At 46.5% G+C, this 17,155-nt stretch overlaps 1 protein-coding gene across 1 annotated transcript in view; it reads left to right on the top strand.

Annotated features, from left to right (window-relative positions):
- Tmem241 (transmembrane protein 241) overlaps positions 1-11,850 on the top strand; it is a 133,935-nt gene extending 122,085 nt beyond the window's left edge. The window contains 1 exon segment of the mRNA XM_052741536.1: positions 11,682-11,850. Coding sequence (XP_052597496.1) covers positions 11,682-11,742 — 61 coding nt within the window. The 3' untranslated portion in view covers positions 11,743-11,850.
- The last annotated feature ends 5,305 nt before the right edge of the window (positions 11,851-17,155 follow it).

The following is a 17,155-nucleotide window of genomic DNA, read 5'->3' as shown; positions in this document are numbered from 1 at the left end:
GTCCAGAAAGGAGAGCATTATATGGCACCCAACATGGGGCAAGAGTTTCCACCTAAAACATGAAAAAGCTTAAAAAAAAAAAGATTCTAGAACAGAGCTAAAAACAGCTTCCTAGTTGTCTCTCCCAAGTTATATAGAAATGGGTTAATTTAAGATGTAAGATCTAGCTAGCAAGAGGCCTGAGCCATTAGGCCATACAGTTTTAATTAATATAAGCCTCTGTGTGTTTATTTGGGTCTGAGTGGCTGTGGGCCCCAGCGGGACTGGAGAAATCTCCAGCTACATTCTTGGACAATTTAATTCTTTGTCCCCTTTTAGAGTATTAGCCAAATTTTGTAGTCCATCTTTGGGTATTCCCATGATACCCAGTAAGTTAGAAACACTTATTTTATATCCTAAGTAATTAATAGAATCTCCTCTTTGTATTTTTTCCAGGAGCAATTTGCAGTCCCCAGCAAGGCAAAACTTTTTTTTACTTCTTCAAACATGCTTTCTAATGTGTCTAACTTTGGATCAGCCAATAAGATACCATCCATATAGTGATAAATTATGGATTGTGGAAACTTCACATGAATTATCTCCAATGGTTTTTGCACAAAATATTGGCACAGGGTAGGGCTGTTTAACATTCCTTGTGGGAGGACCTTACACTCATATCTCTTGACTAGCTGGGAATTATTATAATTAGGTACTGTGAAGGCAGATTTTTCTCTATCATTTTCTTGTAAGGGTATGGTAAAGAAACAGTTTTTTAAGTCAATAACTATTATAGGCCATTCTTTCTGTAGCAGAGAGGGCAAGGGCATCCCAGTCTGTAGGGAGCCCATTGGCTGAATTACTTTATTAATAGCTCTCAGATCTGTCAGCATTCTCTAATTACCAGACTTTTTTTAAAAAAAATAACGAATACAGGAGAATTCTTGAACCAGCTGTTCTAAAGCTTGTAGCTTCTCTTTTGTCAAAGGCCATTGTCCAACCCAGACAGGTTTATTAGTTAGCCATTTTAAAGGTAAGGCTGTTGGTACTTCTGAGAGTTCAACAGCAGTTGTGCGCTGTTTGTGTACAGACTGAACAGTTGGTGACTGTTTTTTTATAGCATGTTATGATATTATTCCTAGAAACATGCATTGGTCTGTGTTCCTTTTCTGAGTGTAGGAATTTTAATCTGGGTATTCCACTGTTATAGCAGATCTCAGCCCCAAAGATTCACTGCTACATTTGGTACATATGGCTTCAGCCTTCCTGTCTGTCCTTCTGGCCCTATGCATTCAACTCATCTTGAACTCTGTTTTATCTGAGATAGGGTTCCAATCCCTAGAAATTGGACATCTACCTCTTGATGAGGCCAATTCCGAAGCCATGATTTTGGTGTAATTATAGTCACATCCGCACCTGTGTCTACTAGGCCCTCCAGAACAATGCCATTAATTTGAATTCTAAACTTTGGTCTTTGTTCATTTATGGAAGTCTGCCAAAATATTCATTTTATTGCATTCTTTGGAACTTTTGACTCTCTATCAGAGTTGTTCTATCATCCAGTTCAGTATCATTCTTTACATTAGGCATTGGCTTATTCAATTGTCCTGGAGAGGAATTTCCTCCACAGTGGCTGGAAATGTTTGGACCACATTCAATTTGGGGGCCTGCAAGAACCCCCCTGAGGCATTTCCCACCAGTAAAGGGTTGCCTTGTATATCTATTATTGATCTGCACTCATTGGTCCAATGTTGGCCTTTGCCACATCTTCTACATAATCCAGAAGGTTGGTGTCTCCTGTTTGGGTTATTTCTAGAAGGAGTATTACTTCTAGGGGCACCCCATGTATAGTTTTTACTTAAATGACCTGGTGTATACCATATTTAAAACATTTGGTACCCCAGGGCCTTCTTTCACCTCTGGGAATTGCCTCTTCTATCTAAGCCTCATTACTATAGTTAAGAGACTCAACACTGTTAGTATACTGAATCCATTCTTCCAAAGGAGCTGATCTGACCTTTAATGGTGTAAATACTCTTTTGCATTTTGTATTAGCATTGTTAAATGCCAATGACTCAGTTAATATTTGTCTTAATTCTTTATCTGACACAACTTTCATTATAGCTGTGGTCAGCCTTTGTAAAAAAATCGGTGAAAGGTTCTTGCAGTCCCTGAAATATCTTTGTGTATAACTCAGTTGGTTTTCCTGGTTCTGGGATTTTTTTCCCCAAGCATTTAGAGCTGCTGTATGGCATAGGGATATTATATACTCATCATAAATGGCTTGTACATTCCTATCAGCAAAACAGCCCTCACCAAGAATTTGATCTTGGTGGATCTCAAAACCTCTGAAATTACCTTGTTGTTCTAAATTTCTTGCCTCTTCTCTCAACCAGCTTTTCCATTGTATGCTGGCTATATTCTAGAACAGCTGAAATTAACTGATTCCAGTCATCTGGAATGATTCTATGTGAGGTAGAACATGAATTTAACATCTGTCTTACATATGTTGAGTGTATGCCATATGTAACTATCACTTCCTTTATATTTTTTAAAATCTCTCATTGAAATCTGTTGTAATATATATTCCACATATGGCTCAGGGTGTCTATCATCTGCTGGCTTCTCCTGGGTGATGACAGGATAGGCCATTGTCTGAGAGCCATCTGGAGATGTTATGACCTTTATGGTCTGACCCTTCTGCTTATTAGGTCCCTTGTTATCTGTACTGAGAGTTTCTTCCAGGGCTTGCAAACGAGCACCTAGGGTCTATTCTAGGGAGTGAGCCTCCTCTCTTGCAAGGGACTCCAGATTTCTCATGGAATCATGCAACCTTTTGTGTTCTTCTGAAACACATGATTCCATAGACCTTATTTGATCAGTTAATGATAATTTTTCTTCCTTATAAAGTGTCTGAGTAGCGACAACTTCCCTCTGGAGAGTTATTGTTCTATCCATTAAGTATTCATATTTATTATCAATAAAATCAAATCTAGCTATACATTTATTATTAGTGGACTGAAGTCCTTGTAGTAAGTTAGCAGATTCCAAACTAAGGAGCCTGTTTTGTAAATCTTTATTACTACTTTTAAATCCTGGTTAGCAGATTTATTAAATCCTGGTTTCCAGAGAAAGAAACTTTTTATGTAAGCCTTCATTTCTATCTCTCAAAGCCTGTATCAGTCCCAATAATGATTCCTCTTTCTATTACTATTAAACCAGTATTTGAATGCTGTGTGAATTATTATGGTAAATGCCAAAATGGTACAGGCCAGATATGCCTTTAGGAAGGTCATATATTTCTAGGAAAATGTCATTCATCATATAGGTAGAAAAATTTTCAAATTCTTGTGAAGTAAAGTTTTTGACCATATTATAAGAATTACTCAAAATTTGTTAGTCAGTTTCAAGGTGTAAAATTATCAAGTACTCTTACCTGAAATGAAACACTGGCTTGCTTGTATTACCATCCTTGCGGTATTTTTTTGGGGTGTAGTAGCGCTTTTCGACCAGCAGGTGTCGCTGGTGTAGCACCAAAGAAGGTCCCGCTGAAGCTTTGGCTGGTGGCAGCTGCAGGTGGAAGCAGAGTGTCCTATGTGCATGTGTAGAGGAGCTGCGGGCTGCAGCAGCAAGGCAGCTTCACATCTTCCTGCATCTCCCTGGAGCTTCAGGGCCTAGCTTGGCTTTCATGACCTGCTTGGCCGTTCCACACCCTTCCCTCAGCCAAGAAGCTGGCATGTGGGGTTGAGTGGCCTGAGCTCAGGGCACAGAGAACTCCAGGTGGCAAGGATGACAGCCGGCAGCTGCCGAGACCCTCTCTGCCTCTGCAGCCGTGGGAGCAGCACCCTCGGGGAGCTGGTGGGGGGCAGGGGGTAGCATTGGCGTCTATTTTAACCAGGCAGTCTCTGAGCAGCTTCCAAGAGAGACAGTGAGATGTTGGAAGCCATGGGCTCAGGCCGGAGTGCGGGTGGGAGCCGGTGCCGGGAGTGAGGCTCTGGCCCGTCTGGGGGCTAAGCTTGCCAGGGGAACTGGGGCCAGACTCAGCTGCTCCCTTGCATGGGAATGGAACCAGACTGGCTGCAGAGGTGCTCCCTGGCTATGTGGAACCTGGCAGGCAGGTGCACGTGCCCACGAGCCAGGGAGGAGGAGGAGGAGGAGGAGGAGGAGGAGGAGGAGGAGGAGGAAAGGGAAGGGAAAGAGCAGTACCAGGTGGTTATGGCCTGAACCGGTAAGCACTTGGTCCCCAGGAGGGGCAGGAATTTTAAAAGAGGGAAGTGTAGGAAGTGTGGAAAGTGTGCCACAGCAGCCACAGAGGAGGCTGAGGCCAGAGGCCACCATGGCATTTGAAGTTTGTAGGAAATGTTAGATTATTTTTAATATTTCATCTTCTTATTTATTATTTTATTTTACATCCTGATCACAGTTTCCCCTCCCTCCTCTCTTCTTGTTCCCACCCTGCCCCACCACCTCCCCTCTACCCACCCCATCCACTCCTCCTCCATCTCCTGTTCAGAAAGGGCAGGCCTCCCAGTGGGAGTCAACAAAGCATGGAATATTAAGTTGAGGCAGGACCAAGCTCCTCCCCCTGCATCAAGGCTGGTCGTGGGAACTCAGCATGGGGAAATGGGTTCCCAAAAGCCAGTTTAAATGCCAAGGACAGGTCCTGATCCCACTGCTAGGAGCCACATGCAGAGGGCCTTGGTCGGTCCCATTAAGGCTCCCCAGCTGTCGGTCCAGAGTCCATGAGCTCCCACTAGTCTCAGTCGGCTGTCTCTGTGGTTTCCCCATCATGGTCTTGACTCCCCTTGTTCATAGAATCCCTCTTCCCTCTCCTCAACTGGACTCCCAGAGCTCAGCCCAGCAGCTGGCTGTGGATCTCTGCACCTGTTTCCATCAGTTACCGGATGAAGACTCTCTGATGACAATTAGGGTAGTCACCAATCTGATTACAGGAGATAGCCAGTTCAGACACTCTCTTCACTATTGTTAGGAGTCTTAGCTGGGTCACACTTGTGGGTTCTCTGGAGTTTCCCTGGCACCAGGTTTCTCCCTAACCCTGAAATGCGCCCCCATCAAGACATCTTCCATTACTGTTCCCCTCTGTCCTGCCCCAAGGAGTGTTAGATTTTAAATACTATAGCTATGATTCTGCTGGTTATAATATTTACTGAGTGTCGTCAGGTGTGATGGCACACACCTTTAATCCCAGCACTTGGGAGGCAGAGGCAGGCAGGTCTCTGTGAGTTTGAGGCCAGCCTGGTCTACAGAGTGAGTTTCAGAACAGCTAGAATTACATAGTGAGACTCTGTCTCAAAAAAAAAAAAAAAAAAGTTTTACTGAGTGTTGTATGAAGCACATGGGGAAGAAGCTATTAAAGAAGCGTGAGCTATTATCTAATTCTCAATGAATATTCAAGGGGAAACAAAGTCAGAAAGGTATTTGATGGGATGGACAGGATGGTAGTTATTGAATGTGTTGTGAATGTGAAGACTAAAGTGACAGAGGATGGGCATGCTCAGAAGCAGGAGCAATCCTTGAGCTGGCTTGACCTTGATTTGACCTTGAGCTGGCCCTGATGCTAGTGGGAAGGGCTTAGCTAGGCAGTGGGGCCGAGAGACTGGGCCTCTCTCCCCAGGGAAGACAGGACCAGAGTGCTGATGAGGAAATACCAGGATTCAGAATGGGCTCTAGGCCACACAGCTGACCCCACGCTTGCCCTCTGTCCTGCGACAGAACCGCACTAACAGTGGGGGGGACACATGCCTCAGAACGGTCAAAGGAGGAAGGCAGGCCGTTGTGGGTGTGTGTAGTATGTGTAGATGGGTGTGTCCCAGCATGTGTGTGATGGTCCGAGACAGCTTCAGGAGTTGGGTCTCTCCTTCTACAGTGAGCCCTGGGGCTTGAACTCAGGTCCTCAGGCTCAGGAACAGCACGTTTACCCATTGAGCCGTCTTGTTAGCCCCAAATTTCTGTGTCCTACCCTGAGGCATTTAAGTGATTTTCCCCAGGGTTTTATGGACATGAGGAGATCAAATGGGAAGTCAAGCCCAGGCCTCAGTGTGTCCAAAGCCCCCCAAACTTCCGGAACTAACTTGAGCACAGGCAAAGCCTGGCCAGCAGTACAGGTCAGTGTGCAAGGTTAAAGGGAGACTGGCTTCCGTGTTTGTCTTTCTGTCTGCATGGTGCTAGCCTACATTCTTGACAGAATTGTCCTTTCTTACATGCATGCCTTCGTATTTTGTGTAGAATTTCAAAATGAACCAAAGAAACCCAGGTGTTGAATTGAGCAAGAGAAATCAGAGCGAGACGGCTCTCTGGCGTGAGGAATGCTAAGGCAGACAACACAGTGGTTGTCTGAAAGGAACTCTGTCTCCAGACTGCTTCACATCTGTGGAATTGAGGTTATGCCCTGGACAAAATGGGAAGAGAGGCCGTTTGGACCCGAATCAAGGAAGCGGCATGTATGTCTATTGCAAAATGAACCTTGGCTCTGAAAATTCCTGAGTTTTTGGAACTCTTGAAGTTAGGGATGGTTTTTCAGCCTCAAAGAATTTTCCAGCCACGAAATGAGCAACCAGAGTTGTGTCAAGCTGTAATTCCAACTTCTGCCTCTCACCTAGGTGGTTGCTGCATACACTGTATGAGTTCCAGCATGGCCAAGTGCCAGACCAGCTCTCAGGTTCCAGATGGGAGTGGCTGGTCATTGTCCTCTGGGAATTTAAACTAATCAGAAGTCACAAAAGGCAGAGGTTGTAGGTCTTGGATTTTTTTTAAAAAAATATTTTAGACCTACTGTATTTTCCTGTACAATTATTGTTTCTTATGTTTTGATTGATTTTCAAATTTTAAATTAGTCAGCAGTCTTTAGAAATTAGGTGATTTCCTCCTACAAATCCAGATTTCCATACTCCTTTGAAAATGGTGGCCTGCTGTGAGTCTGTGTTGGGCCTATGCCCACACGTGGAAGCAGTTGTTGGAGTGGACAGATTCTGACCTGGGAAGTGCTCCCTGAGGAGCGTGGTCAGAGCCTGAACTGGCTTCTCTGTTCTCCTGGGAGGGCAGCATCTTAGCTGGTCAATTAGGCCACGTAAGGTGGGGTTTCTTGGCTGGCTTAGTGGATCAAGGTGGTCTGAGCTCGACCCAACTGCCACCAATTGCCCCTGACATTCACACATGTGCCATAGCATGCGTGCACTCATACTCACGAACACAAAAAATAGATACGCAAATGTAAAAAAATAAAAATAGATTTTTTTCTCTTGGCACTATTGGTATTTGGAGCCAAATTATTCCTGGTTGTGGGGTACCATCCAGTGCTTTGTTGGATGCCAAGGAGCAAACCTGACCTCTACCCCACTGGATGCTAGTAGCATCTCTCATTTGTAATGCAAAATGTCTTGAAGGCATCGGACAGCGTTCCCTGGAGACAGACAGAATCGCCAGGCTCACGGTTCCTGCAAATGAACAGAAAGAACGTTATCTGACTTTTCAACAAGATCCTAAGGAATTTGCTTATCTCCTGATTAGGGATCTGAATCAGCTCAAGTCTTAGCAGCATCGCCCAGGCACCCTGGGTGTGGCTTTGAAAGTGGCTCTGTGTGACAGCCAGATGTGTAGGCTTATCCCTCCCACCTGCCTCCAGATGTGTGCAGTGCTCATTGGAATGATTCAAGTGTAAGGCTGTGGGAAATGACCACAGTGCATCTTCTTCCTTCCGAGGATTCCGTGACAGCTCTTTACCATTGCCCATCATTCACTGGGCCTGCCACCCATCACAGGCTGCCAGCCATGACAGTCTCTCAGACTTTATCCCAGTACAGACCTCATGAACATCAAGGATCTTTAGAAAATGATTGTAAAGAGCTGAGTATGACATTCTGCACAAAAATCCCAACACCTGGGAGGCAGTAGGATTATAAATTGAGATTATCTCGGGATACTTATTGAGACCCAAAGCAAAGAAAAAGATTTTCAGCCAGGTGGTGGCACACGTATTTAATCCCAGCCCTCCAGAGGCAGAGGCAGGTGGATCTCTGAGTTCGAGCCCCGCCTGGTCTATGGAGTGAGTTCCAGGACAGCCGGGGCTATACAGAGAAACACTGTCTAAAAAGAAAAATAAAAAGATTTTCAGTTATCTTTGAATCAAGAAATGCTGTGGGATGTTCTGTATGGCAAATGTGTTGCTGATTAGTCAATAAATAAAACACTGATTGGCCATTGGCTAGGCAGGAAGTGTAGGCGGGACAAGGAGGAGAATAAAGCTGGGAAGTGGAAGGCTGAGAGAGAGACACTGCCAGCCACCACGATGACAAACAGCATGTGAAGATGCCGGTAAGCCACGAGCCATGTGGCAAGGTATAGATTAATGGAAATGGATTAATTTAAGCTGTAAGAACAGTTAGCAAGAAGCCTGCCACGGCCATACAGTTTGTAACCAATATAAGTCTCTGTGTTTACTTGGTCGGGTTTGAGCGGCTGTGGGACTGGCAGGTGAGAGAGATTTGTCCTGACTGTGGGCCAGGCAGGAAAACTCTAGCAACAAAGAAATCCTCTCCCTCTGATTTTAGGGCCCCTTCCTGGAGACTACTCAAGCTTGGTAAACAGAAAATGCATTCAGGAGCCAGGGGAAATGTCCTAATATCCTCTAAATCCCTTTAGGACTACAGTGAATGAAACATATCAATTCCCTGTTTGAATTAAATGTTGACATCTCATTTTAAACAGTATTATTTGGGCTAGGGATGTAGTTCAATTGGTAGAGTGCCTGCCTAAGCTTATGGAAAACCCTGGGCTCCATCCCCAGGAGCACATTAAACTGGGTGTGGTATGATCTTGCCGATGTAGTGAGTTTAAGTTTGGGCTACATAAGATGCTGTCCAAAAAAAAAAGAAAAAAGATAAAGTGATTTCCATTATCTTTTGTGAACTTCATTCTGCAGGAGAATGAGATGTTAGGGAGAGGCATTTTAGTGGGGTAGAAGGGAGTAAAAACCAAGTAGTCAGAATATAGATGGGAGATGGGGAGCACATTTAACAATTTGGTCATTCATTGGATATATATATATATTGTGTGTGTGTGTGTGTGTGTGTGTGTGTGTGTGTGTGTGTGTGTGTGTGTGTGTGTGTGTGCTGGGCCTACATCCGAGGAAAAATACTGTCTGTCTGTTGAGTTCAGTAGGAATTAGCATCCACAATAATAGATGTAAGGTGAGACAAGGCCTTTGATCCCCACAGGGAAAAAAGGCTGGAGAGGCTCTGAAATAACGCTCTGGAAGAGACACTTGGAATGGGTGTTTCTGGACATGTGTGCTCTGAAGCCTGAGGTTTATGCCTTCACCCTGTGAAGTGTGTTCATTTCAGGAATGGTGGGATTACAAGGTTTGCAAACAGTTCACTCAAGCGTTGACTTAAATAGTTCTAATGCTGCTAAGACTCCAGGACCCCATGTGAGCTGCTCCTGCTGGCTAGAAAACAACATCAAAGGCCACCTCTTGGCTCTCTTCACAGTAAATGAAACAAGGTTTGTTTTCATTTTACCATTCACTAAGCTCCTTGGGCGCTTCATAAAGTCTCCGCCAAAGGGATGAATGCGACGTTATTAGGCCCGGGCATTGTTCCCGGGCTGTGGGAGAACACTGGCAGAGGGCCAGCGCTGCCCTGGTCTGTTCCGGTGATTAAGGAGGATTGGTGAGAAGTGTTTACAGTGAGATTGTCCCACAGCAGAGCTCCGTGCAGCTTTCCTCTCAGGTTGCGGCGGTGTCTGTGTGCCTGCCCAGGGACATGAGTAACGTGTGTGTTCTTGAATGGGAAGAACAGCAGAGCCACTTCGGATGAAGGAGAGCTCATGGGGGCAAAGAAGGGCTTGCCGCTCCCTCATTCTTTACCAAAGAGAGCAGGTGACAGAATCTCTGCAGCTCCCAAACCAGACAAGAGCCAAGCAAGCTCCCCATCTCCTCACATAGGTATTTCTAGGTATGGTCTTTTGAAACTTGGGTCGTGACGGGATCACTAAAGCCGTCCTATGGCAGTGATTGCAAAAGTCTTCATAGTTGTACATGGTTCCTAAGACACCAATTCCAGCTACATTCCTGTGAGTTAAATAGAAGTGATTGATTCTTTCTCTCACTATTTATGATGGTGTCTGCAGGAAAGAGGGACATATATTCCCACTAGGAACATCTTCCTCGTCTACTCCATCTCTGCCATTCACCTCGTAGAGAGACAACCCCATGCTCATAGCTCTGTGACTGGCTCCTTGGCCAGCTAACCCAGAGCGAGAGGGATTTTTCCGGGCTCTGATATAGTAAAGGAGTAGCTTGACTTTTTTTCTCTTGCTTTGCAGAGCAGACTCATTGTGAGGTACAGCTTCTGGGGCAGTGTGAGAAGGTGCCATGTCTTGGTCAGTCCTTAGAGCTAACTCAGTGTCTCTCCCAAGGAAGAGGTCCATTGAGATTGAGTTCAGTGATGTAGCCATAGCTGCTCACCTGTGCAACAAGATAAGTCCCTCATTAGATGTCTTCAGCAGTTGGGTGGCCCGCGTAACTGTCGCTGAGGCAGGGATTGCTGCTTGAGGAGCTCGTTAGGTCAGGGAATAGCCATGTATTATTGGTAGTCCACTGTAGGCCAGGCACGGGAGTAGGTGGCTTCAGATGTTATCTCTAGGCCTTGTACACACTGTGAGGTGTGGTCAGCTCCCAAGGACCAGGTAGGGAAGAGAAGGCTAAATAAATCTGAACTCATGTCTGTGTGAGTCTGAGTGTATAACTGGTACGTTCTCATCCATAGTTCATTCTTGTACTAAAAGTGCAAGATGGTACAGATTCCCTGTATGTAAATGTCAGAATCACCCATACAGGTTTTCACTGTGAAGGTGATGTGTGTGCTTCATATATTCAGCACCCCAGACACGTTAGAAATGTAAAGGCTCCATGGTGAGTGTATATGTGCTGAGTTTGCATAAGAGAGCGGGGTCTGGGGCGTTTAGAGGGGAAGGGAAGAAAGAAAATGTAACTGAACCTTGGCAGGCACCTCTGAAAAAGCCTTCCACTGACAGGGACCCACCATCATAATCCCTGGGCAGTGGCCCAGCCCTGTCCCCAGAAGAGCAGCAGACACCAGACTGTCTACCAAGAAGTTTAAAATAGAAGAGGGAGAGACCTATGGATGTACTGTATTTTAGGCATGTTAAATATTCCGTCTTCTCCCGGCTGCAGTTCTTGAATGTCTTGGTTTCCAAATCGCCGACTACATCTCTTTCTGTGCTGGTGGGAAGTTCATGATTCCCACCTATATGCTCACCTGTAACTGTTCTGTTAGTCTAAGTTCAGAAGCCATGCCCTTCCTAATGCAAGGTTGTGTCTTCAGATTTCATATCCCACAATCCCCTTTAGCCAGAAGCACCCAGGGGGTCATGGGAAGCCCTTTCTTCCTTGCTTCCTCCTCTCATGGTTTCCTTCAGAGTGTTGACTGGTCAGGATAAGTGGGATACACATCCTTCCTCAAGGCAGCCTCCCAGACCCCTAACTCTACCCTGTAACTGATGCTTTTTCTCTTAAGTGGCATGATGGTTTCTGGGCTATACCTGGAGCCAGGCTTGCCTGGGCTGGTAGTCGTGGGGTATATCACTCTTCCTTGCTGTTTATGGGTGCCAGGCAACTTTGGTAGGCCACAGAGTTAGGAAAACTGACCATATGCTACTGTTTGCAGCTTCCTGCTTGGTGGCCTTGGCGAGGCCCTGCTGGTTTTCTCAGAGCGGAGGAGTTCCTGATGAAGATGGGCAGGAAGAGCAAATACACGCCTTGCTGCTGGAGCAGAACACAGAACTCTGGCCTCCCTCCTGAGAGACAGAGAGACCAAGCTGAACTCGGTGTTTGCTGATGATCCGAACACCCCGCTCTCCCATTGTTCAGGGGAGGGTTTCCCAGGGGCCCCCGCACTGCTGCAGAGAAAGGGTCCATTTTACATCTTCCCATGCTGGACCGTCTCCACTCTGCTGACCCAGTTCTGCAGTCAGGAAGCAGAGGATCTTAGTGAGATGGCTGCGTCATCTGGATGGACTGTAGCCTCTGCACTAAGCCGGCCCTCCACCAGACACTTGCACAGTTGCGGTCACAGTCCCATGGAGTCTTGTTGCATTGTTCTCATGTTGTTTTGTGTCTTTACATCTTGGAGTTTCTTGTATTCTTTGATTTTTCTGGTTTACCTGGAGCCATACCACCCACAGAAAACAAGACATGTATGCTCCTGAGGGCCATGTAGGGCAGGGCAGGTGTGGGGCTGAGCAGGGGTTCTGGATCAAGTGAGACACCAGGAAAAATCTTTAGGCTGTGTTCTGAGTGGAGGCCTTTTGACTGATGATGATTTATTTCCAGCTTCTAAATTTTTCTTGGTTCTTGTGAATTTGTCAGGACGTGTTGAATTCTGTAGACTCTTGACCACCATTAGGTTAAGCTGGTGACTAACCAAACACGTCACCTGCTCCGCCTCCTGAGTGCCGAGACGGCAGGCCATTCTTTAACACATGTAATGGCTTCACATCTCAGACGAGATCTCAAGGCACTGAACACTGGGTTTTATCTCTCACACCAGATGAATGAATGAGTAAAGTCCCACACCTTACCACTAGAGAAGAAACTACTTTACACAAAGTAGTCACTTGATTCCAAATCCATTAAGGCTTAAGAAAATAATGTTTCAGTGCAGATATTTCTTCTCACTGATTTTGCAAATACTTGACTCTGGCAAGTGTCACAGAGTTTTGGTCAGACTGAGGTAACTTCACCAGCCCTGAAGTGTAGGAGACCTGTGCCATTGTTAGAGACCCTTGGGGCTCTGGGAACTTGTCCCAGGCTCAGTCCGAGGAAGAATGACGTCAGCTCCATTGTTGCTGAATGATTTTTCCAACTTGTTGGAAAACAAAGAAAATGAAACAATAGAATAGATTTATGTATTCAGAATGTGAGGATCTTTAGCTCATGTCTTTTTCTGGCCTCTGTTTATCATTTAAGGTAAAAATGTTCCAAGACTTAATGCTTATGTAGTTTGCAATTCACTTTCTTAGAGTATTTTTTAGATTGTTTGTTCTATTATTTTATATGTACTGTGCACCATGTGTATGCCTGGTACCTGTGGAGGTCAGAAGAGGGCATCAGATCCACAAAAACCGGAGTTACAGACGGTTGTGAGCTGCCATGTGGGTGCTGGGAATTGAACTCATGTACTCTGCAAGAGTAACAAATGCTTTTAACCACTGAGCCAACTCTCCAGCCCTGCAACTTGCTTTTAAAAGACATTTTTACTTTAAATTACGTGTATGTTTGTAAGTATGTGCACAGTGGGTGCCCTAAGGAGGCCAAAAGGGAATATTGGATGCCCTGGAGACGGAGTTAGAGGAAGTTGTGAGCTGCCTGAGTGGGTGCTGGTGAGTCTTGCTGGAGACAGACTCCGGACCTCTGCAAGAGGATGCTCTTACCTGCCGAGCGTGGCCCCCCAGTCTAGAACTCACTTTTGTTCTTCATCTAGTGTAGCAACTAGTGAGTATGGAGTAATGTTGTGTAGAGAGAGAACCTGGGTTTAGAATTTTCCTTTTTTAAGTTCCCACAAAGTTCTCTACTGCTTCCCCTCCCCCATTTGCGAAAGGTGGCTGTCCAAATGTCATCCTACGCCTGTCCTTCTGAATGTCATTTAAGCGGATGGAGAACCCTCAGCTCCAACCACACAGTGCTCACCCAGCCCCATCTCCAGCTGGGTTTCTTAATTCTTGGGTGTTGTCATACTGTGATGATAGGGCGAGACAGAGGAGCAGTTGCTCCTTCAATACGACGACCTGTGTCCCCTAGCTCCGTGACCTATGTCCCCCCTCTCTGTGACCTGTGTCCCCCAGCTCCGTGACGTGTGTCCCCCACTCCGTGACCTGTGCCCCCCAGCTCCGTGACCTGTATCCCCAAGCTCCGTGACCTGTGCCCCCCAGCTCCGTGACCTGTGTCCCCCAGCTCCGTGACCTGTGTCCCCCAGCTCCGTGACCTGTGTCCCCAGCTCCATCTGTGTTCTGGGCTTTGTTCTTTAAGGTGTGGTTGCCATCTTTTATTCCCCCATTCTCATGCTTAGCTCTGAATGTTCAGGGGACCCAGGGATGAGGCAGGGGCTCCCCTACCACTGCAGCACCCCTAGAGTTCTGCTGTGTGGCTCTCTGGCCCAGGGCTCCGAGGTGTCCACAGCCCTTATGCCATCTTGCCTGTTTAGATCTTAGTGCTCAGCAGCTCCATCTCTCTGTTTGTTTTCTGAGGTCTCTGTTATGTAGCCCTGGCTGTCCTGCTGGGAGTGTAGGCCAGGCTAACCTTGAGCTAGCCTGCCTCTGCCTGCGTAGTGCTGGAAATAAAGGGGCACACTACCACACCTGACTCCAGCTCCATTTCAAAACCAGGGTGGACTTTTTTTAATTGCACAAATAAAGAATATGCGTTCTTTTGAGAGAGGCAAGGTTCCATGTGATTGTGTATTAAACTATACTACTTTGGCTATAAAGAAAAATAAACCATTTATTTTCTTGGTAATTTGCCTCTGTTTTTCCTGGTTTCAGCCTAACAGGGAGAACTGTAGAAACGGTTGATGGTGTCCCTGGGAGTTCTCAGGGTTGTTGCTGCTGCTGCTGCACCTTGTTTTTAGACAGGGTCTCCTATTGTAGCCCAGGCTGGCCCTGAAGTCAAGCCTATCTTCTTGTCTCAGTCTCCTGGATGCAAATGACTTGCTTCAGCATAGGCTCCTTCCACCACTTTCGGAACCTCTTGGCCGACTCCAGTGAAGCCCACAGTCCCTTCTAGACCTGGGCTGTTCTGTTCCTGCTGGGCACATGTAGCAGTGAAGGAGTCAATCACTGTTGGCCAGATGCACATTCGCTCTTAGTATGGGGACATACTGACTTAGTCTTTTTAATATAAAAGTGTAAAATAGGTTGAGCATGGTGGTACACACATTTAATCCAAGCATTTAGGAGGCAGAGGCAGGTGAATCTCTGTGAGTTTAAGGCCAACCTGGTCCACATAGCTCCAGGGATACACAGTAAGACTCTGTGTCCAGGAAAAAAAAATAAAGGTAACTCATCTAAAAAAATTGTGTAGTGAATATATGTTAAAATACATTAACTATCAAATAATATAAAATTAGTGAATGTGAAACACATACTCTCAGTATAAATCTATTTTTACCTTTTAAAATGTTGCCACTAGAAAGCTCAGTTTGCAGACCTGGGGCACGTTTTATCTCTTGGTCACCTTGATTCAGAGCTGTGGTTGGCTGCAGCTGCTGGGGTGACCAGCCCACCCACACTGCCAAAGGCTCTAGCGATCGTGCTCATTGTATTCCACAGGCTGTACATGAGTCTCTAGGCTCCAGGACTTTGGTATTTGGGAGACAGTCTCTGCATTTCCAAGAAGATAAAGAGCTCTGAAACTTCCCGGCCACTGCTGTGTTAACTTTCTTGTTGCTGACAAACAGCTTAGCTCACAGCTTCAGTCCATCTGTCAGCCAGAGGGAAGGGGGAGGAGGGACAAGGAGAAAGAGAGGGACTGATACCTGAGCCAGCCGGCCCTTTTCCCTCTTCTCTCTGGGCCCCAAGCCTATGAGATATTGTTGCCCAGAGTCAGGATGAGGCAGTCGGCTGCAGAAATGAAGTGCTGTGAGGTAGATTCCTGATGTCCCCAAGTCCTGAGGACTCTTTCTGAAAGCCAGGTTCCCTTCCATTGGGCAAGGTCGGGCCTGCATCTCTTCCTCTTTACAATTCTTCTGAGCACCTTCATTGGCTTTTGCTCCCTGCCCCTGGAGGGGGCTGGAGCCACCGGAAGTACTTCAGGGTGATGGGGATGATCTTAAACCATCGCTCCAGAACAACCAGCCTCCACTCGCTGAGTTCTCAGGCTCATTGTCCCGTGGTTTAGCATGGTAAGTGGGGTGGGTGGGGGAGGGGAGAGCAGTGGCCTTAGGAACCAGGGAGATGGTCTCAACAGAGGACACCCTTTTGGTTCAAGTGGATAAGACTCCCAGGATGGCTTTATGGTCCTTTGATTCTTGTTCTAGATAAAGCAGACACAGGTATGAGGGACTTTCCCTACTCAGTGTCCCGGCTTCAGGTTCTGTCCCTTAGCTCAGCTTGGAGAGAGGCTGTTGTATCTTATTGCCAAGGATGTCCCCACCCAGTGCCCAATGCCATTTCTGTTCCTTCTCTTGATTCTGGAATGGCCAATAGGATGTGGTGGGAGTGGCGTTAAGTGATTTCCAAAGCCGGGTCAAAACCAGGTTTGCCTGTTGTTTGGATCCAAACGGCTCCCTCGGGAGAGGGGGTGAGAAGGCTTCTTTAATAATGGGGAAGGCCTTATATACCATCCTCCCAGCACCCAGTCTGTGTCACAATCTTGTGACATTGCATGGTCGTCCCTCATTGGCTGAGCACGATCAGGAACTCTGACAGCTCCTATTGCTAGGCCTTTAGGCAGACTCCAGGTTGGCTCATAAGGAAGTACGTTATGTGCATGCCTTAGCAACCAGTCTGAGCCTATTTCCTCGACCCTATGGGCCTGTCCTACTACAGTATCTGTCTTGGCCTTCTGGAATAGTCTCTGAGAATGGGAGCCACCACACTGCAGAGACCAGCACCTATGTGCCAGTGAATAGACCTCTGTGCCAGCTACCTCACCATCTGTCTTGCATGCCCCAGACCAACCCACAGATAGACCAGCTGAATGTCATCAAGTGTCTCCAGCCACTGCCACATGGGCAGAAGGAATTTTGAGCACAAAACCATGAGGTGTGGTAGAATAATCTTGAGCCATGAAGTTTTGTGACAGTCTGTTACAGAGCAGTAGAAAACAGAACTGTGGTGGTCTCTATAGTCCCAGTTATGCTAAAGGCTCCGCAGGAGGACTGACTGAGTCCTACCGGGGCAACACAGTGAGCTCTAATCTAAAACAAAAGAAAAGGAAAAGGAGGGGAGGGGAGGAAGAGGCAGGGCAGGGGAGGAGGGGAGAGGACAGAGAAAAGTAGAGGAAAAGGGGACAGCAGGGAAGAAAAATCAAACATGAACTAGAGCAGAGCCCCAGCCTTGCCCAGAAGATGTGGGATAAATAGGCCGCTCCTTGCAGACCCACAATTCTGCTTCTCTCAAGAGATCCAGCTGGTGAGCCTGCTCT

This window comes from Peromyscus californicus, unplaced genomic scaffold, assembly GCF_007827085.1.
Source record: "Peromyscus californicus insignis strain IS unplaced genomic scaffold, ASM782708v3 Scaffold_17__1_contigs__length_78620276, whole genome shotgun sequence".
Taxonomy (NCBI): domain Eukaryota; kingdom Metazoa; phylum Chordata; class Mammalia; order Rodentia; family Cricetidae; genus Peromyscus; species Peromyscus californicus.
The sequence above is the reverse complement of the archived record's forward strand: the minus strand, read 5'-3'. Positions and strand labels throughout refer to the sequence as shown.